This window comes from Molothrus aeneus, chromosome 10 (assembly GCF_037042795.1).
Source record: "Molothrus aeneus isolate 106 chromosome 10, BPBGC_Maene_1.0, whole genome shotgun sequence".
In the NCBI taxonomy this organism is placed as follows: Eukaryota; Metazoa; Chordata; class Aves; order Passeriformes; family Icteridae; genus Molothrus; species Molothrus aeneus.
The window spans coordinates 16,011,661-16,035,733 of NC_089655.1; the positions used below are offsets into that span (position 1 = coordinate 16,011,661).

The 24,073-nt window shown below is 56.1% G+C and overlaps 3 protein-coding genes across 8 annotated transcripts in view; 1 reads left to right on the forward strand and 2 right to left on the reverse strand.

Moving 5' to 3' along the window:
* Window positions 1-669: 669 nt before the first annotated feature.
* Window positions 670-7,324, reverse strand: LOC136560584 (uncharacterized). 2 transcript variants are annotated; one of them, XM_066556505.1, is made up of 6 exons: window positions 6,939-7,324; window positions 5,062-5,790; window positions 2,094-2,477; window positions 1,785-1,895; window positions 1,398-1,483; window positions 670-1,180 (listed from the first exon to the last, which is right to left on the reverse strand). In XM_066556505.1, exons 1-6 carry the CDS (start codon window positions 7,003-7,005, stop codon window positions 1,106-1,108), a joined length of 1,452 nt encoding a protein of 483 aa, XP_066412602.1. In that variant the 5' UTR covers window positions 7,006-7,324; the 3' UTR covers window positions 670-1,105. The 2 variants fall into 2 exon arrangements, with proteins under 2 accessions (XP_066412602.1, XP_066412603.1); XM_066556506.1 differs by lacking the exons at window positions 5,062-5,790; window positions 6,939-7,324 and adding an exon at window positions 3,627-3,998.
* Window positions 7,325-10,881, forward strand: LOC136560583 (deoxyribodipyrimidine photo-lyase-like). Its single transcript, XM_066556504.1, has 10 exons — window positions 7,325-7,375; window positions 7,545-7,807; window positions 7,978-8,123; window positions 8,265-8,447; window positions 8,595-8,753; window positions 9,079-9,277; window positions 9,367-9,519; window positions 9,770-9,891; window positions 9,994-10,153; window positions 10,317-10,881. The coding sequence occupies exons 2-10, from the start codon at window positions 7,576-7,578 to the stop codon at window positions 10,469-10,471; spliced, it is 1,509 nt and encodes a 502-aa protein (XP_066412601.1). The 5' UTR covers window positions 7,325-7,375; window positions 7,545-7,575; the 3' UTR covers window positions 10,472-10,881.
* A 396-nt stretch (window positions 10,882-11,277) lies between these two features.
* The window catches only part of RUBCN (rubicon autophagy regulator), a 29,772-nt gene continuing 16,976 nt past the window's right edge, over window positions 11,278-24,073 (reverse strand). For 3 of the 5 annotated variants that reach the window (XM_066556640.1, XM_066556636.1, XM_066556635.1), the window contains 14 exons: window positions 23,120-23,215; window positions 22,831-22,946; window positions 22,139-22,340; window positions 21,678-21,779; window positions 20,845-20,919; window positions 18,137-18,197; window positions 17,473-17,605; window positions 16,994-17,139; window positions 16,619-16,683; window positions 15,862-16,100; window positions 15,372-15,433; window positions 15,035-15,188; window positions 14,563-14,656; window positions 11,278-13,801 (listed from right to left, as the gene is read on the reverse strand). In XM_066556640.1, the coding sequence (XP_066412737.1) occupies window positions 13,638-13,801; window positions 14,563-14,656; window positions 15,035-15,188; window positions 15,372-15,433; window positions 15,862-16,100; window positions 16,619-16,683; window positions 16,994-17,139; window positions 17,473-17,605; window positions 18,137-18,197; window positions 20,845-20,919; window positions 21,678-21,779; window positions 22,139-22,340; window positions 22,831-22,946; window positions 23,120-23,215 (1,709 nt within the window). In that variant the 3' untranslated portion in view covers window positions 11,278-13,637. The remainder of the gene's footprint in view (window positions 13,802-14,562; window positions 14,657-15,034; window positions 15,189-15,371; window positions 15,434-15,861; window positions 16,101-16,618; window positions 16,684-16,993; window positions 17,140-17,472; window positions 17,606-18,136; window positions 18,198-20,844; window positions 20,920-21,677; window positions 21,780-22,138; window positions 22,341-22,830; window positions 22,947-23,119; window positions 23,216-24,073) is intronic. The other 2 variants (XM_066556638.1, XM_066556637.1) reach the window with 1 other exon arrangement.

Sequence of the window (24,073 nt, forward strand, 5' to 3'; positions counted from 1 at the left end):
GCCCTGTGAACTGGCAGGCAGCTGGGTGATCCCACGGTGTCTCTCCCCATCCTGTCCAGCTGCTGGCTCCTTCCCAGCCAGCTGACGATCCAGGCAGCCTGAGAGAAGTCCCCAGGTTAGGAATCCCACAGCCCCACATGCCCCCTCCCAGCCCTCCCTGTGCAGTGAGGGCTGCCAGTGAGGAGCAGGGATCAGCCAAAAACAACCCCTGACACGCAACAAGGCTATTTTGCTAATTATTTCAGTTTTCAATCTCCAGGAGAGGTGGCTTGCTAAGGCTAATAATTGCTTCAGTTGGATTTTATCTGGCTAATTAATCAGTTAATAAATGACTTTGCTGCAGGGGGTCAGATGTTACAGCCGTCTCCTTAGTTGGGGACTGGAAAAAACAGGGAAGGAGCACAGCCCACGGGATTTCCACAGCCCCACAGAGCTGCCCCTGCAGCTGTGGGGTGTTTTGGGGCAGAGAGCTCCAGAGCAGACCACCAGTCTGCCGGGGTGCCGAGCCATCCTTGGGAATGTCTGCAGCAGCCCCTGGTGGGAGGGGACAGCACTGAGCCCATCTCTCCACACAAAGCTCTGGGGACTCAGTTTTCCTCACCAGTACCTCCAATAGATGGCAAAGCTGAAAATTGGGAAAGACAACTTGGAAAATAAAGAAGTCATCACTTCAACACAGAAAACATGGAATTTCTATTTACTGCCCGGCATGGGTGTTCTCCTCTGTCAGCAATACCACAGGTGAGCCTTGGGCACAGCAGTACTGAGGGCTTCAGGTCTCCTTCCTCTCGTTCCTCTGTCCCCAGGGTGGCTTTGATGGCTGAGCCAGCTCAGTCCCAGATGTAAAAGCCCAGTCCCGTGGGGTCCCCTTCTCCCAGCCCCCCAGCAGAGCTGGAGGGGGAATCAGGTCTGGAGCAGGGTGCTGGGAGGGCTCAGGCTCTTCAGACAGGTTGTAGGAAGGGTCAGGAGGGGACTGGGGGTACACAGTGAAGGACAGGAAGCCCCAGGTTCAAGAGGAGCTGTATGGGATTCCCCAGGGGCCTGCACCACCATGGAGTGAGGAGCTGGGAGCAGGTGGCTTGGCAGTCCAGGTGAGGGGCAGCTGTCAAGTTCTCCTCTTCCCTCGCCATGCCAGTGACAGGCCAGCACATGGAAATGCTGTCTGCAGGTCCTCACGGAGCTGGGGGGAAAGAACAGCCATCAAACTGTGCCAGACATCTCCCTACCCTCTGTCCCCACAGAGAAAGGGCCTGATCCTGGACTACAGCAGCCAGAGGAGGACTTCCCCTTCATCTGAAAGGGCTCTGGCTGACATTTAATGCAAGATGCAGCCATTCCCCTCCCTGACTGAGGGAACCACAGCTGGCAGATGCAGGATCTCCTCCTGCACACCTCACCTTGGACAAGACCAGCTCCTGCACCGTGGTGTTCCCCAGGTCCAGAGGGGTGCTTAACCGCAACGACAGAAAGAGGTGAGATGCACCTGGGGGTTAAAAACAGGACTCTGGTTATTGCCCTTGCACCCTGGGCTGTGCCAGAGGACCTGGGGGTGTCTCCTCAAGGTTGCTGGCACAGACATGGAATGTCCTTCCAGGTAAATTGTGTCATGGACACACTGCACTGCCAGAACAAGCCTCTCACTGTACAGCAACCCCCATGTACCCCAAAGCATAGCACCCCCACACTGAGAGCACAGCAAGAGCAGTGGGGCTCCAGGGCCCCCTGCATGGCCCCAAGCACTGATGCTGCCCACAGGTGGTGATGCCCATGGGCACTGCACTTACTGGTGTTGGGTGAGCCAGAGGGGCAGGGTGGCAGCAGCGTTGGCGGGGCTGTAGGTGTAGCAGCCTCTGAGGTCTGGGCTGAGCTGGTGGCAGGGGAAGAGGGCTCAGTGCCTGGGCAAAGCAATGATAGGTTAGTGCTGTCTGCAGGAGTACAGGATGCTCCTGCAGCTGGGGACAGGCCTGGGTGAAGCCATCCAAGTACATGAAATTCCTATGGGGATTTGTCACCCTGACCATGTCCCTGCCTTCAGGTGCCCCCCAGCTGAACCCACCCAGCTGCACTGGGGGTCCCAGATACTGTCAGGGTACCTGTGGTCAGCTCCACAGTTGAGGGGAGGATGTCGGGAGTGGTCCCGTCTGGGTAGCTGGAAGAGGGAGAGCTCATGGGGTCTGAGGTGCTGATAACAGGGCTGGCTGTGGTGTCTGCCAGGGTTGCCAAGGTCTCTTCTGTAGATTCAGATGAATCTTCTGTAGTTGTGGTGTGAGGAAGCACAGTGGGAGGTGAGGTGTTTTCAGTCTCTGTGGATGTGCTGGATTCCTCTGGGGTGGAGGCTTCTGTTTCAGGGCTGGAGGAAAGGAGGGTGCCTGTGGTGGTGGAGTCAGTGGCAGGCAGCAGTGTTGAGCTCTCCATGGGTGTTGAGGAGGCAGGGAGAGCTGGAGACACAGTTGCTGTCACACCCATGGCAGTGGTCTCTGCAAAGAGTGGGGACAATGAGATGCACAAGGGTTGGTGGTGAAGGGCTGGGTCCATGGCTGTGCTGGGCATGGTGCAGCATCACCACCACAGTGAGCCCCCCAAGGAACTCAGAGCTGCATCAGCCATGGAGCACTGGGAGGGGGAGTTCACTGTCCTGCATGGATCAAACACACGGATCTCTTCAATGGGTATCAGCCAGGCTGACCACATAAATCCCCAGCCTGACAAAGCAGGAACAAGCCATGGCCATTGCTGGTTTCAGGGCAGAAACTCCTCTGGGCACCAGTCCTAAGACCCATTCCACCATCTTCACCCGTCCCTGGAGGAAGTCAGACAAACCCGTCTGACAGGAAGAGCCAAGCAGGAACTGGTGACCATGAGACGGTCTGGAAGTGCAGCAGCAGCAGTTTAAACAAACCCTCTGTGCTGCAGATAGTCAGGAACTGATAGCAGTGGGTGTAAATAATGGCAGGGGGGAAGCAGCCCCACAAAGGAACAGATCCAGCTTGCAGCTCAGGATGAGCAGACGTGCTGTGACCCACAAAAGCTCTGGGAGGGAGGGGGTGGGGCACAGGAGGAATGTCCTCTCTTCCACTGGACTGTACCAGAGCAGTGTGCTGTCCCCAGAAAAGCCCAGGGATCTGTAACCCTCTCCACAGGACAGGCAGGACAGCCTGGCTACCAGGACCTTTGTCAAGGGGTGTCTGTGAGGTGGTGGCTTTGGGATACTAGACTGGATTCCCCAGTGATCCCAGCACAAACCCAGTGAGTCTGGGGTTCTGCTTGCATGAGGATGGGAAACCGAACCACAAGCTGCCATCTGCATTCAGCCAAGCCAGCCAGAAACTTCCAAAGCCCCTGGCAGCCAGGCCCTCTCTGCACACAGCAGCTGGTTAAATAAAAATACAGAGAAGGGCAAAGGTCTGACCTAGCCTTTGCCAGGTGAGCATCTGCACAGAAGGGCCTCATCCTCACAAAAGGAGAAGCAGCAAGTCCGCCTCTGCTTCCCATCTAAGAAGCAGGAAACAGCCCCACAGCATCTCACCCCCCAGCACCCCAGAGGTGCCACCCCTCCACGCTGGGGAATGATGCTCCCCGCTCACCACCCACCCTGCAGAGAGCATTGCAGCCCACTCAGCCCTTACCCAGAGCCAGGTGCAGCACGGAGAGGCAGGTGAGGCGCAGCAGCAGCAGCAGCAGCAGCAGGGGCCAGAGCAGGGGCAGGCACAGCCCTCCTCTCTGCCCAGCCATGTCCAGGTGAGCAGGAGCTGACAGACCCCCACAGGCACTGCTCTGAGTGCTCCCCACAGCCCCAGCACTGGGGTTTCCAGGTCTCCTTCACCCAGCAGAGGAGGAGCATCCAGGTGGGTCCTTTCACCCTCCAGGTGCTGGCAGCGAGGCAGCAGGTTCCACCTGACACGGACACTCCCAGGGACTGGTGCAATGCCCAGCAAACATCAACTGCACGGCTGGACCCAGAACAGCCACAAAAAGTGGGCAGGACAGGCCACCAAGGCCACCACTACTACAGACCTGGCTCCTGTGGCCGTCCTCTGCCTGCTGTGGGGAGGGTGACAACGGAAAAAAGCCCAGGAATGCTCCAGGCTGCCCGGAACCCCGCACTCCACCACGGGGGTGATGTTTGGTGGTGGCTCCCAGCACCAACGCCCTCAGGAGACAACAGCCAGCTCTGTCTGAGCCGAGGAGCTGGCCAGGGAACAGGCACGCTCAGCTCAGGAAGGGCGTGCCCCAGGCTGAGGGTTTGTCCCCTGGGCTGTCTGTGCAGGCATCACTTCCCTGTGTCACAGCACGGCCCAGGAGCACTGCTGGGGCTGCTTCCTCCTTCTGGGGTCAGGGACAAGAGCAGGCCCTGGGCCAGGTACGGCATTCCACAGGCAGGCAGGCGTGCTGGAGGATTGTCAGGGCATGGCCACCCTGCTGCTGAGCAGCTGCATGGGGGCACTGCCAGGGCACAGGCACACAGAGGCCATCGCCAGGGTGCTGGCACTCTGATGAGGTGCTCTCACACCACAGGCACGGGGCCAGGGTGCTGCAGGTACTCTGTGAGGATACAGAGGCTCTGCTGGGGTACAGGGACACCAGGAATCTGTGCATGGCCAGGGGCACCGGGGCAGGGTACAGTGTCCCTGTCCTGGCTGAGGTGCACAGAGTGGGCTGTCACCAGGATACATCTGCAGTCCCAGGATAAAGGCTCCTCCAAACAGCCACCAGGACACAGCCACAGTGACAGGACACAGGTGCCCAGAAAGCTGCACTGCCAGGGGACAGCTGCCTGGGGGACTGCAGGGGTACATCACACTCCTTGAGGGTACAGAGTACATAGACTGTCCACATGGGGGGTGTGTACACACAGGCTCAGTGCTGGGGGCACAGCCACATGGCAGTACTGTCACACCACAGCACAGGTCCTGCCCTGGGACCCGGCCACTGGCCTGCAGAGCCTGGAGACCAGCTGGCCCCTGGGGGAAGAAGCCAAGTGCTTTGCTGAGCAAGATGGGAGATCCTGTGGGGATTTGCCACCCTGATCCTGCCCTCCAGGTGCCCTGTGGCTGCACTCACCTGCAGTGTCACTGGGGGTCTCTGTTTCTGTTGGGATGGAAGTACCAAGGGTGGTCTCAGCGACCTCTGTGGTGGTACCAAGGGAGGTCGTGGTGTCTGATGGGGTTGTCAAGGGCCCATCTGAAGTGTCTGTCACTTCTGGGGTGGTGGAAGCAGAGATGGTGCTGGTCCCTGGGGATGTGCTGCCAAGCAGTGTGGTCATGGCTGGCTCTTGGTGGGGGCTGGTACCAAGCGTGGTGCCCACCCCAGTGGAGGAGAGAAGAGTAGAGGTGGAGGGAGGCAGCGTGCTCGTTTCAACTCCAAATGAGCTGGCAGCCAGGGCCGTGCTGGTCCTCACAGACGTGAAAGTGGTAGTCTCGTCACAGTTGGGTGTCATGGCCATGGAGGTTGGAATTGGTGTGCTGGTGGTGGTGAGCCCCAGCCCTGCTGGGGTGGTGCTGGTGGTGGTGAGCCCCAGCCCTGCTGGGGTGGTGCTGGTGCTGGGTTCCAGCCCTGCTGGGGTACTGCTGGTGCTGGGTGCCAGCCCAGGTGACACAGGAGTGCTGTCAGCTCTGCTGCTCCTTGCCTGTGGTGTGGTGATGTTGGAGGCTGCCAGGCTGCTCTGCTGAGCTGTAGAAGCACTGGGTGTGAAGGCATCCATTGGCATCTCTGGGGTGGAGGTTGCAGGATGAGAGGAAGGGAAGGTGGCTGCAGTGCTTGAGCTGGTGTTGGACAGTGGTGTTGTGGTCTCTGTGAGTGTCAAGGAGGTTGGGAGAGTCAGGGGTGCAGGGTTTGCCATGTCTTTGACAGTGGTCCTTGCAAAGAGGTGGGAGACAGCACACAAGGGCTGGCAGTGAAAGGCTGGGACCACAGCTGTGCTGGGGATGGTGCAATATTATTGCCACCATGACCTGCCCAAGTCTTGCATCAGCCATGGATCATCAGGAGTGGGGATTCCCTGTCCTGCATGGATCAAGCACGTGGATTCCCTGAACAGCAACGTGACAATCAGCCAGGCTGACCACATAAATCCCCAGCCTGACAAAGCAGGAACAAGCCATGGCCATTGCTGGTTTCAGGACAGAAACTCCTCTGGGCGCCAGTCCTAAGACCCATTCCACCATCTTCACCCGTCCCTGGAGGAAGTCAGACAAACCCGTCTGACAGGAAGAGCCAAGCAGGAACTGGTGACCATGAGATGGTCTGGAAGTGCAGCAGCAGCAGTTTAAACAAACCCTCTGTGCTGCAGATAGTCAGGAACTGATAGCAGTGGGTGTAAATAATGGCAGGGGGGAATGCTTTGTGGAACTAGCCCCACAAAGGAACAAATCCCAGCCTGCAGCTCAGGGCATGTCCATGAGAGATCTGTTGCAACCCACAAAAGCTCTGGGAGGGGATTGAGGGGTGCAGCAGGAGGGGATCTACAGCTGTAGCTCAAGGCTCTCAGGAGGCACAAGCTGCAGGTTTATTCCCAGTGCTACGCTCAAGACTACTCTTACTTTGCATCAACTGCAAATGTTGGGACGGCATTTGAAGGTCTCCAGGCCTAGTACCTCCCAGTGAGGTTGCCATCTGGGCAGGGCCTACTGGGCAAGTTGTAGGAAAGGCAATGAGCCCAGCAAGGACCAAGGCTCAGCAAGGGGGTCCAGCTGAGCCTAAGCTCTTTTCTCCCCAGATGGAGACCCACATCAGAGGCAAAGAAATAGTGCTTGTTTCTTGTGTTCCATAAAGCCTACCCTGTTTGCTCACTAGGACAGGGATGTTGGAAAGCAAGCAGCACCCAAAGTGTTTCACCTCTGTGGGCAAAGTCACCCCAGGGCCACCCACCACCCTGGAGTACAACACTCCTCACTCACTCCCCACCCCATGGATAGCTCCACACACCGCTCAGCCCTTACCCAGTGAGAGATCCAGCACAGCGAGGCTCAGCAGCAGCAGGGGCAGCCCTCCCGTGCCCCGAGTCATGTCCAAAGCCAGCGCCCCAAGGCCTTGCAAGGCGAGGGACCCGAGGACACAGGGCGTGAGGAAGTTGCCAGCAGGGAACTACGCTGCCGAGTGATGGCTGGAGGTAGTTGGAGCCGCTTCCTTGTTCCCGGGCGGACGGAGGGGAGGCACCAGCGGGCACGGACACCCCTCCCGGGGCAGGTGCAGCGCCTTGGGCGCGCCGGGGCCATGGGAGCAGCACCTGCGCCCGTGTGCGGGGGGCGGTGCCGGTGGCGGAGCCGCGCCCCTCGGGACACGGCCACGCCCGTGGGCACGCCCTTAGCGCCCGCCCCGGCTTGTGTAACACTCGGGGCCGCGTGGCTGCCAGCAGGGATCGGCATCGGGAGCCGAGGTATGGACACCAGGAGCGGATCGGGCCGGGGACCGTAACACCGTTATTCCCCGGTTCCCGAGGACCAGCACGGGCAGGGGACCGGCATCCCCCGGGCTCTGGGGGCGGGCCGGGGCCGGGATTCCCGAGGGAGCGCGGGAGCTCAGCCCGGCCTGTGTTCCTCTGGCAGCGCAGCCACGCTGCTCCGGGCGGCGCTGAGGATGCGGCGGGCACGGGGGAAGCGAAAGGCCGAGGCCACGGAGGTGCCGTGCGTGTCTCGGAGGAGGACGGAGGCAGAGGAGGCGATACAGGAAGCCCGTCGGAGGGCGGCCCCGTCCGTTCGAGAGTTCAAGTACAACAAAAAGCGGGTTCGCCTTGTCTCGCAGGGCTCGGACCTGAAGGATGATGCTCGGTGCATCCTTTACTGGATGTGCCGGGATCAGCGAGTGCAAGGTGAGAACCAGCCGGTGGAAGGGGCTCCCAGGGGTGGTAAAAGCACTAGTCCCTCCTTCGATAACCTTGGTGCTGGCCCCACCTCTACTGGGGGGAAACTTCCTGTGAAGCCCCATCCCCATCCTTTCGGTGAAGCACCCTCCTGACGCTGCCCTGTGTATTTTCCCCAGATAACTGGGCTTTCCTCTATGCCCAGCGCCTGGCCCTCAAACAGGAGCTGCCTCTGCACGTCTGCTTCTGCTTGGTGCCCAAGTTTCTGGAGGCCACCATCCGCCACTACAGGTTCATGCTGAGGGGCCTGCAGGAGGTAGCAGAGGTACAGCCAGGAGATGTCCGTGCTGGGTGGGACAGGGCAAATGGGGAAGGGGGGAGGCAGATCCATCCCTTCAGCAGATGGTGCTTGGGTAGGGCTTGCAGAGCCATGAACTGTCCCACAGCCTTTTCCCTGTCGCTGCAGGAGTGTGCAGAGCTGAACATCTCCTTCCACTTGCTGCTGGGCTATGCCAAGGATGTGCTGCCCACGTTTGTGACAGAGCATGGCGTGGGTGGGCTGGTGACAGACTTCAGTCCCCTCCGCCTCCCCCGGCAGTGGGTAGAGGACGTCAGGGAACGCTTGCCAGAGGATGTGCCATTTGCACAGGTGGGTGCCAGCACTCTGGGAATGGAAAACTGGCTGGTCAGATGTTGGACAAACTTGTCTCCTGTGTCTGACTTGAGCAGAGAGCATGTGTATCATGTTGCCAGGATTGTTTGCTTCTCACACCCTTCTCCACGGCTTTTCTCCCAGGTTGATGCCCACAACATCGTGCCCTGCTGGCTCGCCTCCCCCAAGCAGGAGTACAGCGCCAGGACCATCCGGGGCAAGATCCACGCTCAGCTCCCCGAGTTCCTCACCGAGTTTCCCCCTGTTGTTCGTCACCCACATCTGCCCTCCTGCCCAGCAGAGGTACCAGCAGGAGACACTGAAACCCATTCATGGGCAGGTCTCAGAGTGTTTCATAAGTCCTTTGTGATCCTGGGAGGGGTTGGCAGGGAATGAGGACAGTGACCTGCCTGAGGTCACACACAGATTGTCTGGAGATGAGGATGCCCTGGGGAAAGGGAGGTTCCCACCTCATTCATTCAGTTCCCACATCTCTGCCATGCAGAGGGCTAGTTAAAAGGAAGAGGCTGGCATGGACTGGGGACTTTGCTGGTTGGGGACATAACATTCAGGGCACCCCTCACTGAAGAGATTCTGCAGATGCACTCACTGCTTGGTTGCCACCCAGCCCATTGCTTGGGAGGCCTGTTATTCCAGCTTGCAGGTGGACCACACCGTGAAGGAGGTGGAGTGGGCAACCCCTGGCACAGCTGCAGGGATGGCTGTGCTCAAGTCCTTCATTGCAGAGCGGCTGAAATCCTTCAGCAGCCACAGGAATGATCCCAACAAGGCGGCTCTCAGCAACCTCTCCCCGTGGCTTCACTTTGGTGAGTGTCCCAGGCTTCCCAGTCTGCAGCAGGAGTGAGCATTGAGGCTTGGACCAGCAGCCTGACTTGGTGCTTCCCCATGTCCCCAGGCCAGGTTTCCACCCAAAGAGCCATCCTGGAGGTGCAGAAGCACCGTCGCAGTTACAAGGACTCAGTGGATGCGTTTGTGGAGGAGGCTGTGGTGCGGCGGGAGCTGGCTGAAAACTTCTGCTACTACAATGAGAACTACGACAGTGTGCAGGGTAACATCCTGGGTCACGTGGGCTGTGCTGGGTAGCCAGCTGCTCACTCCAACTTGGCAATCCCAGTTCTGCTAGGAGAAGGGCTGTGGGGGCACTAATGTGGCATTTGGTCTCTTCCGGAGGTAGGACAGAAGCTGACGAGTGCCCTCTTCAAGACTGGTGCCTCCAGGGCACAGTGCCCTCAGTAGCCTGGATCTCAGGACCCTGCAGAACAGGTTGCTCAGTGTTGCTCCTCATCTCTTGCTCACAGGTGCCTATGACTGGGCACAAACCACCCTGAAGGTCCACGCCAAAGACAAGAGGCCTTATCTGTACAGTCTGCAGGAGCTGGAGCAGGGGACCACACATGACCCACTCTGGAATGCTGCCCAGGTACTGCCCTACATCTTCCCCACAAAATGCTGAGCTTTTCTCTGAGGCATGGAGGTGACCTGCCATGGCCTGACCCTCATGGCTGTCTCTCCATCCCTGCAGCTGCAGATGGTCCGGGAGGGCAAGATGCACGGCTTCCTGCGGATGTACTGGGCCAAGAAGATCCTGGAGTGGACACACTCCCCTGAGGAGGCCCTGCAGTTTGCCATCTACCTCAACGACCGCTATGAGCTGGACGGGAGGGACCCCAATGGATACGTAGGCAAGCTGCAGGCTGGGAGGCCTTAGCTCTGGTGGCCAAGGCTGCAGTGGGGGCTCTCTGCAGGCAACTCCAGCCCATTCTGCTTTGCACTCAGATCCCCCTTGCTCTCTGTGTGCCCCTGAGCAAGGGGGAGAGCTGACGCTGGTGTCCCTGTGCCCGGCAGGCTGCCTGTGGTCCATCTGTGGCATTCACGACCAGGGCTGGGCGGAGCGGCCCATCTTCGGGAAGATTCGTTACATGAACTACGCCGGCTGCAAGCGCAAGTTCGATGTGGAGCAGTTCGAGCGTCGCTACGCCCCCACACACTCCCAGCTGTGAGGCCCTCTGGGCTGGGCAGATGTGCCTTGGCCCAGCTGCCAGCTTGCAGGGATCACCCTGGGATCTTGAAGGGCTCCCTGTAGCAGCAGCAAGCTCCAGGGTTTTACAGGTCTTTGCCATCGCCCACTGCTCGAGTTGCCACACTGGGGCAGCTGCTGGAGCCCTTCTGCTGGCACAAGGTTGCTGGCAGCTGTAAGAGCCTATCCTCGGCATGCCTATGCCTGCCAGAAACCTTTCTACCATCAAGGCCTTAGGAGTAGCCCAGGTCCTCATCGCTGCTGGTAACCACAGCTGCAATTTGGGCTGAGCAGGGTGTTTCTAGGGAAAAGCCCTCAGGAAGAGACTCTTTGTGGAACCAGTGCTGGGCTGTCATCTTTCAACAGTTGTTTTAAAGTTTACAGTTTTTATCACTTGTGTTGATGGTGTTTATGGGGAGATGCACAACACTGCTGTGAAGGGAGAGCTGGGTGGCCTGGAATGGGGATGCAAGCATGGACAGGGCAGCCAAGGCCAGGCCCCTGTGCCCCTCTGCCAGCAGCAAAGGCAGGCTCTAGAAGGGGACAGACATTACAGAGAGCCCCTCACTCAGTGGCTTGTACCTCCTGTCCTGAGTCCAGGGGCAGTTTGCAGGGGCAGGCCACAAACCAGATAATTAGTCATGAGGTAGTGACAATAACCCCCTCCCAGTGACTGCATCACCAGCTACATGAGCTGTCCCTTCCATTGTTCAGCAGCACTCCCTGCCTGCCCCATCACCTCGAGGTGGGATACACACCATTACCCCACCTGAAACAATACAACCAGACTCCTTATTAACATCATTTATTAAGGACGGCATTTTAATTGCTGTGCTGTGCAATAACAATCCCGTTGTGAGGGCTGCAGTTGACGGCCAGGGCAGCCCCCAGCTCTCCCTCCCAGAGGTCCCTGTTGTGGCCAGTTCCAGTGTTAGTTGTAGCAGTCAGTGCTGGGCAGCAGTGTCAGTGCTGGGCACAGTCTTGCCCTGGAGACCCGTGCCAGGTTTGGGAGTCCTGCTGCTTCACACAGTCCATGGTGGAGGGTGGGAACCAGAACTAAGCCAGAATTCCTTCCCTCTTCTCAAAAAGTACTCAGTGCTTCTAGAAAGGGATCTGGGCAGCCTCTCAGCTGCTGTCCCATGACATTAAAGTGCTTAAAACAAAATAGGGTGGATGGAGGTGTGCTGCTGAGGCAACTCCAGGGAAGGGGGTCCCAGATCCAAACAGCAGCAGGAGGGCTTTGGTTGGGGACAGGCAAGACCAAGGCAGACCAGCATCTGGCAGCCACAGGGCTTGCAGAGACAGAGTGAGAAGAAGAGCAGCTGCTCTTCTGGGGAAAAGCAGAAGCAAGACACAAGCCAGTAAAAACCCCAGGGGAGCAAGTGGGGAGCTGAACCCTGCTTTCAGGACTTGGTCAGGATGCTGCAGGCAGGGGAGAGATGCAGCAGCCCAGCCCTCAGCAGCAAGGCTGCAGCCACATCTCCTGGACCCAGCCTCTTCCCCTCTCCCCAACCCTGCCACCCTCAGGGAGAGCCCACAAGTCACATCCCAGCCTCAAATCAGGGCATGTGCTGAAAGAGCCACTGCCCCTTGAGGCCTCCTGCCAGTGCATTGCTCTCTGGTCCCTCAACACCCTCCTTGCACATACACAGGCCACACCACCCTTCCTAAGACCCCACATCCCACCTGTGCTCAGGTGATGCTGCACATGCCATGGCTGAAGCATCCCCCCAAGATGCAGAGGCACCTCCTCAGCTGGGCACAGAGCTCACCTTGTCCCACTGGTTCTGACCCTGACCCCGCAGAGCTGTCACTTGTGCCAGGTGACACAAGTGCATCAGTGAGGAACCAGTCCTTGGCAGCACCCCAGTGCCAAACCCCTCTCCCCTGGGTATCCCCATTGCAATCAGGCTGCCTGACCATCCCACCACAGCTCAGCTGGGAAGCTTCAAAGCTTTGCCTGGCTCAGGGACCCTTCCTGCCCCAAGGGAAGCAGGAGATCCTGCTGGGAGAGGGGACCAGCTCCATCCAGGGGTGAGGAACCAGGAGCAGGATAGCCCTGGAGATTTTATACTGCTGAGTCCCAAGCAGATCACATGCCCCCTAAGAAGGCATTTCAAGCAGCACCTCCTTGAGGGGAGCACACAGTTAAAAATACAAACAACCATATTAAAAAAATAAAAGTCCAGCAGATTAAAAAAAAAAAAAACTAAACAGAGGACTGGGGATGCAGCTGGAGGGATGAGCCTTCACCTGCATCCTGACAGGTCAAAGGCAGAGAGGCAGCTCCACACAAGGCAGGTTCTGGTGCCACCAGAGTGAGGTCCCATGTCATCCATAAAGGAGGACATATCTCCCTGGTAGGACAGACAGGCAGCATGAGGAGGAAGTAGGGTCAGAAGCCTCACCATATCCCTTGGAGGCAGATTTCTATGGAGCCATGGGGATCTGCCTGCCAAAAGTCCATCAGCACATCCACTTGTGCAGCTGCTCCAGGGGCAATGTCCCTCTGCAGCACAGGGAAATCTGGCATTTTCATCATTGCCACATCCTCTGCTCTGATTCTGGAGCGAGAGCAACTGCTCTCCAGCAGTGTCCCACAGCACATTTGAGAAAGGGAGCTGTTAAATACACAACCAACCCCAAAACCCACCCTCCCTCCATGCACACAACCCCCAGCAGCAGAAGGAGGATCACAGGACTGAGATCCAATTTCCTCCTCCAAGGAGCAGATATGACCAGAGCTTCCCAGTATACAGCTGATGAGCAGCAAGTGCTGACCCTTCAGGGCACCCTGCTCAGCTCAGAGCAGGGCACAGGGATGGACAGCACAGCCCTGCTGGGTCCAGCATGAACAACTGCTCAGAAAAGGTCCCTGTTCTGCCTGCAGGACAGGCAGGAGCAGCTGCCTCCAAGCAGCTGCCTTTGCCCAAGCAAAGGCATCAGGGAGTGGGAGCGGTACCTGGAGCAGATCCACATGGTGGAATATGCTCCTTTCCCAGCCCAGCAGTACCGGAAAAAGAAACCCCTTCAAGACAGTGCTCCAGGCCTCCCAGCAGTCCTCATCCCCAGTCCGTGTGGCTCAGTCTCTGGTGATGAAGGCCATGCACATAAACAAACCCATGATCTGCTCCTTGGCTGCAGCGTGCTCATGTGGCTGGCCCTGGCTCTGGCTGCTGCAGCTCCCCCTCGCAGTCCGAGCTGTCGGGCTCCGGGCCCTGCCTGTCCAGCAGCTCCCTCCGGGCCTGCAGCCGCTCGCACCGGGGACAGCGGCTGCACTTGAAGCAGGACTTGTGGTAGCAGGCCTTGCACTCTGTGAGAGAGAGCATGGCTGAGTGCTGGTACAGGCTGACAGTCTGCCTGACACTCCACACCCCGGGTCCCTCACTAGTTCATGAAGCTTTGGAAGCACAGGAGGGAGGATTTCTGCTCTGCACAAGGTCCCTCCCCAAGCTTTCCTGATACTCCAAGGAAATAGTGACTTTGCCCCAAGTTTTCTCTGGCACTGCACCTGCCAGACCAAGGCTTGCATGTTGCAGGAGCCATTTTATACCAGTTCAGAGGCTGGTCCCAAGATGTAGGGCCATGCTTTACTCAGCCATTAATACTGGGCATTATCGAGGATGTCCCCTGAAGGGGCCTAGGGACTTCTTATCAGGCAGGAAGGGCACAGAGATAAAGCCTTCAGGCTCTCTCTGCTCTGCAAGCTCAGCTCCAGCCATCCAAGCAGGGCAGGGGAGCTGTGTGCAGGCTGCAGCCTGTCCTGTAACTGCAGCAGGAGAGAAACCAGGGCTCCCAGACACCTGCTTGCTGCAGTGACAGCCCAGCTGCCCACAGCTGCCAGGGCAGGCAGCACAGAGCGTGGTCAGGAGGGGACCTACATGCTTTACCATGCCACCAAACACTGTGACAATGATGATCTGCTGCTGTTGTAACATTGCAGACACAGGCCATGTACACTGTCTGGCTGGCTACAGTTCTGTCCCCCTTGCCAGCACAAATGCCACTCAAACTGGAAGCAGACCTTGGTGGCCCCAGGGTCTGTCCCCTCACTGTTTTTCCCCAGTATCTCACCTTCACATGTCCTGCACTTGTTGAGCTCAAAGGGGAAGATGATGTCGTCCTCATTCTGGCAGAACTCACAGATGAAACCTTTGGCTTGGCACAGCTGGAAGGAAAAACAACAAGGAAAAAGCAGCTAAATGCTTATCTCCCTCCCTGGCAAGTAGGACAGAAGGTAGAGTAGAGCAGGACAGCAGGCCACAGTGCCCTCCTCTAACCATGTGGGACAGCCCTTCCCCAGCATGGAGCACAGGAAGGCTGAATCAACCTGTGTCAGAGGCAGGGGAGAGGTAAAACAGAGTAGCAAATATCCCTTTTGTGCTGGGTAGGAGCTCTGTGAAGCAGAATTAGCATTGAATCAGTTAATTTGGTGGCTGCTCTGCACACCAAAGCCTCCCCATCAGTTATCTTTGCAGCAAAGCCTGCTCCCAAGGCTGCTCCCAAGGGTCCAGAGCCATGCAGGAGGCAGGAGAGAAGGCCTTACCATGCACTTGTCAATGTGCTGGCTGCCTGCCTTCAGGAGCTCTGTCAGGCGAGGCATCAGGTCCCCTTTCTTGATGGCACTGAAGTCACTCAGCGAGTAGAGGTGCAAATCCTCTGTCAAGTGGCCAGGCACTGTGTCAAAGGAGTCCAGGAGGCTGCAAGGACAGAGAAACCAGAGCTCAGAGCAAAATGACTCCAGTAAGACCCCTTCCTTCTCTCCTTATGCTTTCTCTCCCCCTCCAGGCCCCCGTCTCCCCAGAGCTCAATGCACAAGCTGCAGATTCCCAGTGCAAATTGCCTGGGACAGAACCAGGACAGCAGAGCAGCCCAGCACTCACTCTTTAGCCAGCCGGCACGTCTTGAACATGTTCTTCATGTGGAAAAGCTGGATTCGCAGCAGCTGGAGAGGAAGGGGCACAAAGAATCAGGAAACAGAGCATGGTCCTTGCCCAAGCAGGTCTGCCCCATTCCCTGTGCTGCTGAAATAGCTGCTGCTCCTCAGCTGCTGCTCCCCAGCTGCTGCTCCCGTTTCCAAAGTGTTTACATCACACAGGGCAAGGTGAGCACAACCATCATCATCTGCTCCAGCAGATAAACTGAAGCCCAGCTGGATACCAGCCAGAAATTCCTGTTTGATTTTCCTATGAATTTGACATTCCTATGCCACTGAAGAAATCAGAAAAGGTGAATAGAAAGACACAGTGATGAGATTTTAAGCCTCCAAAACTGAAATATCTGCTCCTCCCCAGCTTCCCTGAAATACAGCTTACAGCTGGCTGCCATCTACTCACCCAAACTCCACTCAGGAAGGCACAGAAAGGGTCTTACCCTCACTTGGTTGAGAGCCTTCACTTTCTGGTACAGGGCAGGATTGATAGCTTGCACGTTGAAGAGTGGGTCACTCCAGATCTTGCTCAGCAGGTCTTTGGAGAAGTTGCTCACGTAGTACTTGCTGAAGTCCCACTTGCGCAGGATGCGGCTGGGGATGACAGTCTGGGCATTCTCATGGCAGCACTGGCAGAAGTACTTGCCCAGGTACTCGCAGTACCGCAGCCGCTTGATGTAATCTGGCCAAACGCAGGCAGACAGGCAGGGTCAGCCCAGGCACGGCCTCTGCTGCACTGCCAACACCACTCAGCATTTCCCATAAGCAAAGAAAGTGTGCCAGAGTGCTCAGTACTGGGGTCTGCAAGCACCCTCTGACTGCAAAAGCCTTTGGGACCAATAGTCCAGTCTTGTGCAATCACATCTACCTACATATTCAGGGAAGAGCTCTGCAGCTGCAGAATTTGCTGGGAGCTTGAGGACCCAACATAAGTCTCTGCCTTACAAGAGTCAACATCTGAAATGCCCTCTGAAGGACAAACTGACTGCTCTTTGCCTCCACCAGCTCTGTGACCCCCTAGAAGAGAAGGCTCCTCTGTGGATGGTGCACACCAACGTTCAGGCAGAGCTGGCAAAGGCAGTATAGCACTGTTCCAGGGACCTTATGCTGTGCTCTACCATTACCAACTCACTCAGCACCTTCCCACTTGTTTGCAGTTCCCCACCACTCTCCAGCTCAGGTCAGGCTCCCAACACTCACCAGGATCAGTCCGGATGCCACAGCCTGCACACCGGTAATTCTGCTTGGCCACAGCCACCTTTCTCCTGCCCAGACACAGAAGAAAACATGCATGACCCAGCCCTGGTGGTACCTGGCACCAGAAGATGGGTACCAGCACAGGCCTGGGAGGTTTATGTGGACAACACACCCAAGGGAAAAAGCCCCACTATGTCCCAAAGGCACTAACCCCAGGCACTGCCTCCATCTCACCATCTCACAGTGGTGACCACCGTGAATTTACCAAGATCAGAGCAGGGAAACCCCAGCAACCAGAGGATAAGCACCCTTGGTGTGGATGGGAAAGGGATGGAAAGGGCAGGTCCCCTGAGAGCCCCCAGCCACACGGGTCCTTACGCTGGGGCCAGGTGAACATTGAAGATGATCTGTGGCCGCGGCGGGGCCCACTCCAGGTTTCCGCGCACCCGAATCCTCAGCTTGTAGATGTCAGCGTGCTCTCCATCGTCGGGAGAGATAGGCAGAGAGTCAGGGATAGGCAGCAGCTGGGAGAGGCAGGCAAGAGGGTCAGATCCCTATCTTGAAGTGCAAAGGCAGTGCACCTGGCTGGACAGCCAGAAACCTGCAACCGCAGCCCTCCAAAAAACTGCCAGGCACCAAGCGCCCCTCCACCTGAATTGGGGGCTGAAGAAGGGCTGTCTCCCAGGGACCTGGACACTGCTGTAGGAGGCTGCATCCGTCTCCAAAGCCCAGATAAACCCCCTCCTCAAGCTCCACAAAGAGAGCACTGGGACAAGCAAAGCCCCTTCAGCAGTCCCCTGAAGCTGAGGGTTCAGGGAAGATCAAATGCAATCAGTGAGAGGAACTCACAGCCTTACCTTCTGTGGGGCCTCATGCTCAGGGACCAGCCACTCCAATTCAGAGGCAGCTGGGAGCTGCATGCCCTCAAACTGCTTCAGCAAGCCCATGGCCACCGCCTCTGCCGAGTTTGAATTGAGGAAGGAGTGGGATCTAGACAGCAAAGGAACTGTTAGTACTGGATCGCACAGCTGTGGCCTCCTTGCAGCCCCATGCCAGTCCCAGCTCAAGTCAAAGATCCTCCCCTCAACTCTGGTACCTTAATTCTGCACCGCTTAAAGTTAATACACATGATTGATTTCTGTCTTTGAAAATGTGCCCAAGCAAAGCTGGCTAATGGCACCATAACAACTGTTCAGAAGAGCGAGCTCAAAACTCAATTCACTTGGCAAAACCTATGCCTGTTCACAGGGGAAGCTGCAAAGGGTCAGCCAGTGCCTGTGTAAGTCAGAAACAACTGCTCTCCCAGTATGAACTTACCCAAGCAGTTGCCAACCATGGACACAGCTTTGTATTTCACCACACAAAGCAAAGGGGTTCCCACAGAGAGAGGGAGAGGGGGAAGGAGGACGGGAGGGATATGTACTCCAGTGCAAAACAGAAACTGATGCACATGGAAGAGCAGAGCTGGGCAGGAAAGAGAACATGGTACCAAGATGTGTCACCATGAGGCTGAAGACGTACATGGAGTCCGAGGAGAGAAAGGACTTCCTGCTGGAGTCTGGGTTCCTCTTGATATCTGCATCTGAATCACAAACAGACAAGGTGGAACAGATGGGACAGGGCCAGGGATGCACTCACTTCAAACCAAAGCTTCAAGGTAAAACTCATCAAGCTGTTCAAAAGCACGAGAACTACAGCATCAACTTCTACCAGTGGCACTGAGCAGCAAGGAGGGGTGCAGTCTAATCAGCCAGCTGTCAGAACTACCAGGGAAAGGCATGGTGGGGTGCTGTGAACAGCCTGAAGTTTGGGGGAGACAAGTGGCTGCTGGTTCAGGTCACACACACCAAGTCCTAGCAGTAACATGGCCTGAAATAGAACATACACAGAACACAGGAGCCTGGAGAGCAGGACTGCAGGGTTAGCAAGAAGGTTTAGTAGCTCTCTACACACAGTATAGATGCTGGAAGGGATTAGCAATGGGTTGCAGAGCCCTCCTCTCTATTTGACTGTAACCTGTAAGATCAGACATTGGCCATGGCACAGTTTGTCAGTGACTGCACAGCCAGGGCTGGCAGCCTGTGCCCAGCACTGCCCAGACACAGCAGCACCCCTGCAGAGAAAGGGCCAGCAGCCATGGGGCCAGCCCTCTGCACAGGTCACAGACTCATCTACTGAGGAGGGAGAGGTCCAAGATAAGGTGCAGGACACTGCAGTCCTGCTCCCTACACCCCTCAATCAACTCCCAAAGAGCCCTGGGCTGCCCCACAGGTTGGGTGCCAGGCAGAACCCAGTGGTACCTTCATCACTCATCATTCTTTTACTCCAGCAGGTTAAACCCTAACAGGGAATCCATCTCAACAGCAGAAAACCCCTATGTCAGGACAATTCCAGTCATACAACACAGACAGAAGCAGGCAGAAACCTGCTTCATGGCAGATAAGGCTCCCAGGAAAGGGAAGAAGGTATGTAAGGGGAAAGTACTACAGGCCAAGGCCAAAGCCACAACCTTCATCCCAGTAGGTTTGCTGTTTTGTACCTCTGGGGAGCTCTAGGAATGGCCTACAGTGACCACACTGCCCCCAAACAAAAGTCTGTAGCTTCCCCTGCCCCTGTGCCTGGCATGGGGACGCACAGCTCAGGGTCCCTGCTCCTGTACCCCAAGCAGGCTGACTAACACAAACCTGCAGAGAGCCCACAGGTTCCCAGCCAGGCCCCAGCTGCACACTGAGGCCAAGGGAATCAGAGCCTGTGATGCAAGGGAATCACAGCCTGAGCAAAGAGTGTCCCCTACCCCAAGCTTCTCTACAGAGAGCAGGACTGCCCTAGCAACAAAGGGAGCAAGTCCTGCTAATTTACAGACTCACACTACTGGAATTTAGCTTGGACATTTGACCTTCATTGTTTGACATCCAATGCTAAAACAGGCAAAGGAAAGCATCCTTATGTTAAGGAATCCACATATCTACATAATGCAAACTGAATTCTAGCTGCAGAAAACAGGAAATTCAGGCAAACACCCTCACTACCTTGTAGGGCACCAGCCAGACACACCTGCCATGCTCTGGTGCCTTCTGCTCTGCACAGAAAGGTCCTGCATGGTCCTAGACTACGATGGAGCACATGGGGGCACACACAGCACAGAGTGGGCCAGGTGCTATGGGGAGGCACAGCCAGCACACTCAGGCATTGACATGGTCTCAGAGATGGCAGAGGGAGCCAGATCTGACTCTAGGCTTTCAGGGGAACTAACACTGGGATCCTAACACTGCTCGCTTCCCAACATTAACTGCAAACACTTCCCAAATCATCATTAGCTACCCAAAACACCTCTGCTGCCAATGCTATCAAGTGGGATAGTCCCCAGGAAGTTTGTGAACAGCCCCCAAATCTAAGGACATCATCCCACACCCATGTGCCAGCCTCAGCCAGGATCACAGCCTGGTCTGTGAACACAACAGGGCTGACAGGAAAGACCTGAGCACCAGCAAACCCAGCAGGAGCAATGTGCTGGTGCTGAACACCTGACAGTGGAGATCAGCAGCAGCCCAGGAGACTGTTCCCTTGCTAAAGCAAATAGGGAGCACATGAAGGTTATTTAAACACTGCCAGCAGACCAGACCTAGTACTACTGTAAACAATAAAAACACTAAGCTGCATGTGATCCCAGTGACCAAAACCTCCAGCATGAACAAACTGCCTGTGCCCTGTCTGATGTCACTACTTCTCCCTCCAGAACTTCTTTCTAGAAGGATTCCACTCAAAGTCAAGTCTGAGCATGAAACTCAAGGAAGTCTTTGCTTCAGATCAAAGCTGTGGCATGCCAGCTCTGCCAAGTCAAGCAGGATAATGCTCTCCAAGGCACTTGGGATGGAGACCTGGTCCCCCATTGAAGAGGACTCTGCTCTCATTCAGCCCAGGCTCAACCTTCAACATCTACAGAGCTTCACTGTCCTGTGAAGTCCTACCCCAGGCAAGACATGTCTTCACACAGCAGGCATTTTGATATATCCAAAACACTGCATGGCAAAATGCCCTGGGGGATGGAGCCCACAGCAGAACTCCTCTGAGTCCACTCTACTCAATCCTCCACAGCTTTTCTTGCTGACATCTGGATGATACTGGAACTCATTCCCAGTTGTGAACCAGGCAGATTTGGAAGAAGTGTGCCCTGCACACACACACACACCTCGCACACACGCGCGCGTGCCAGGAGCACTGCAGGGTACCTGAGAACAAGGAAGCCATTGACACTGAGAGGCCGTTCTTGGACATTTGAATCAGGTTAGATCCATCGTTACCATCTGTATGACATGGTGATGACAAAACAGATGACTTCAGTGCTTCAGCCAGGCCAGAGAGAAAGGGCATAAAACAAGAGCAGCACTCACACAAGGAGAGCCCAGAACTGAATTCACACACTCCTCCCTGGGCTACAAAACTGAGCTCAAAACCTCACCCTCATGGACTGAAAGGAGAGGGTGCTGTCAATAGTCAGGAGACAAGAAGTTTAAAGCTGAAGACTGGACAACTCCATCTTCTTTTTAAAGTAAGAGAGATGGAGGTACTGCTGAGAAGTAAGTCATCCACTTCAGAGGATGAACAAGGCTCTGAAGGCCAGGGATTTGGGCTGGTCTCCTCTGGGTGATAAGTGCACCACCCAAGCTGCCAGGAGCAGAGATTACAGGTATTGCAGGTCAGGATGTGACCAATACCCACCATCCCAGAGGTAAGTAGTCAGAGCTCCTTCTGCCTGGAGAGGAGAAGAGAGGATGGTAGCTCTCCCACCTCTCTAGCTGTGACCACAGTTATGTGTACCAGGAAATGAAATGGAAACCACCTACCAGCCAGAGGCACAGAATGTTACAGGGTTACAGAAGATTTTGAAGGAAAGTCATGCCACCACATGAGGGAAACTGATTGCTCTGCTTATACATTTGTTTGGGAAAAGCCATCCTGAAGGCCAGAGGGACAGAGTCTTCTTCAGCAGGACTGACCCTAACACAACCACACCAGGAAGTCTGCTTCTATGAAAGAAGCCAAGACAGCCGTTCCCTCCTACCTTGGATCTCATACTCTTCCACATCCTCGGCAGAGCCAGAGTCAGAGAGTCGCATGGAGCCGTGGGAGCTGAACTGGGACCCACTGTCTGTTGCCACGAGACCTGCGAGGAAGGCAGCACAGCCAGGTCACCAGTGGAAGTGCTCCAAAGGGGCACTGACAGCTGTGGGAGATGGGGATAGCCAGGTATGGCCAGGAAAGGAGGGATGGAGCTCAAAGATGGAAAACACTACAGGTTCAGAATGAAATGACATTCCATTACTCAGTGCCAGCAGTGTTATCAAGGGATGGTATCTGTCACATTATGGTCTTCAATAGCAGCAGTTTCACACATCTTGGCACCACCTTGGTAGCAATTGAACTGTTTCCAAGGAACAGGCAGGAAGGCAGGCAGCTATAGGATAGGCAATGGACAGAAAACCCACATCCCACTAGCTGATGAGCCCAAAACACATCACCCACTGTCTGAGCCCAGCTCCTGGCAGGCAGGGAACAGGTGCCTGGTGCGGATCTGCTGGCGCCGAATGCGAATCTTTTGTTTAAGCTCCTGGATCTCCTTGTCACTGTCTTCCTCCTCCTCCTCCAGCTGCCGGCTCATCATGTTGCATTTCATCAGCTCAATGGCAGCGATCAGGGACTCTGAGATGCTGAAGTGGGCGTTCTCCTGCAAGAGCAAAAGCATTCAAGGCTATGCCTTGGACAAACTAGGAAGACTTGGTAAAATTTTGCTCCCCACCTATGCCAGGAGAGAGCTTATTACTCATAGATGGTGGCAGAAAGATGTTAATCCTTGTCAAAATATGACTCTTCTATCAGTACCTAGAAAACAAGGCCTTCTTGGGCATCAGAATACTCACAGATACAAATACTCAAAATACAAGAGGCATCCTACAAAGAGAATGTGCAACACATCCTCTCTGGGGGGTCAGCACACAGCCCTGAGGGGCCCTAACATGTTGCAAAGCTGCCATGTATATGACAGATGGACAGATCCCAGCTACCAGACACTACCAAGGAGCTCAGCCTTGCAGTTCTGTGCACAGCTTTACAACAGGCAGTACCATGGCATTATCCTCCCCATGGCAGGAAGCATCCCTGAACCTGCAGTAAGATACATTCCCCGAAGCACACAAGGCTGCTGCTGCTTCCCTCACCTTCTCCAGGTCTGCACAGCTGCCAAAGTCCTGCTCAGAGAGGTAGCTGATGAGGGACTGCCCTTCAGAAGGTCTCCTGAACATCCCTTCCCCTGAGCTCAGGTACTGCCCAGAGTCTAGAAATGCAAGAGACACAGGTATGAGGGAAGAATCTGCTATCTCCGTGCCACCGAGTCCTGCCAGCACCCTGCCAGCATCCCACAAGCAGGTGCCAGCACTTGAGGACACTGCAGCCCATGGAGGAAGCTGACCAGGACTGAGTGTCCCCACTGGGGCTGGCTGTACTCACCATACTCCATGTAGAGGGAGCTGGGTGTGCTCAGTTCACTGCCTTGCGTGGAAGCAGAGACTGGCCCTCTCCCTCCACCTGGATCACCATGGGACTCTGGAAGGGAAGATGACACCAGGCACACGTCAGTACCTCAGAGGTGCCCTGCCACTGCACAGGGTGAAATGAAAGGGGCTTGGCATCACACACACAGGCACAATGGGTGGAAATAGAGACATCTTCCTGCTCCATGCCACAGCTGAGGGCAAGCCCAGGAGGAGACAAAACTAGAAAGGCATTTCAGGCAGGAAAAGGGGAATGAAGGAGAGAAGATAATGAGAGACATGGAACAGTCACATCCTGAGCCTTCCTCTGTCTACCCCAGAGTTGAGTTGGGGGACACAACAGGCTCCAGCAAGTACCTCTTGACAGCCCTTTCTTCCTGAGGGAGCATTCTGAGGGCAGAGTTATCCCCCAGAATAGAGAACAGGAGACACAGGGAAACATGAGCACCAAAGGATCTGTGGGGGTCCCTGCAGGGGTCCCTGCACACCAGTGTAAGGAGGCATCTGAAGGACATGCTCCTGCTCCACTGCAAGCTAGCCTCCCCACACACAGCACTGGAGCCTGGCTGCAGTGCTCAAGGTGACCTCCACAGGCTGTGGGCAGGGCTCTGCCCCTCGCACGCACTGTGGTGCAACTCCTGCCAGATTGAGCCAGTGGAGACCGCCAGGAGCTGGCCTGACCACAGACCAAGAACAGGTGGTGCTCTACAGAGAGCCACGGCCCCAGGGAGCACCTGGACAGAGTGCCTGGGTGACAGAGGACTGCTGAAGGAGACTGAAAACACCTTGCCTGAGTGGGAGGAGCATACAGCTCTGGATACAGGGCAGGTGCCAGCTGACGATCCTGAGCACAGCAGAAGGGCAACCATGTCCTTTCAACCTCCCACTCACTTTTGTTCCCAGCTTTGTG

Coding starts and splice junctions, on each gene's coding strand:
- LOC136560584 (XM_066556505.1), bottom strand. CDS start 7,005: ATGACTCGGGGCACGGGAGGGCTGCCCCTGCTGCTGCTGAGCCTCGCT. Junction 5,791..6,938: donor TGTGCTGGATCTCTCACTGG/GTAAGGGCTGAG, acceptor TGACACTCACAG/AGACCACAACACCACTGTCC. Junction 1,181..1,397: donor AGGAGCTGGTCTTGTCCAAG/GTGAGGTGTGCA, acceptor CTTTCCCCCCAG/CTCCGTGAGGACCTGCAGAC.
- LOC136560583 (XM_066556504.1), top strand. CDS start 7,576: ATGCGGCGGGCACGGGGGAAGCGAAAGGCCGAGGCCACGGAGGTGCCG. Junction 8,124..8,264: donor GCCTGCAGGAGGTAGCAGAG/GTACAGCCAGGA, acceptor CTGTCGCTGCAG/GAGTGTGCAGAGCTGAACAT. Junction 10,154..10,316: donor GGACCCCAATGGATACGTAG/GCAAGCTGCAGG, acceptor TGTGCCCGGCAG/GCTGCCTGTGGTCCATCTGT.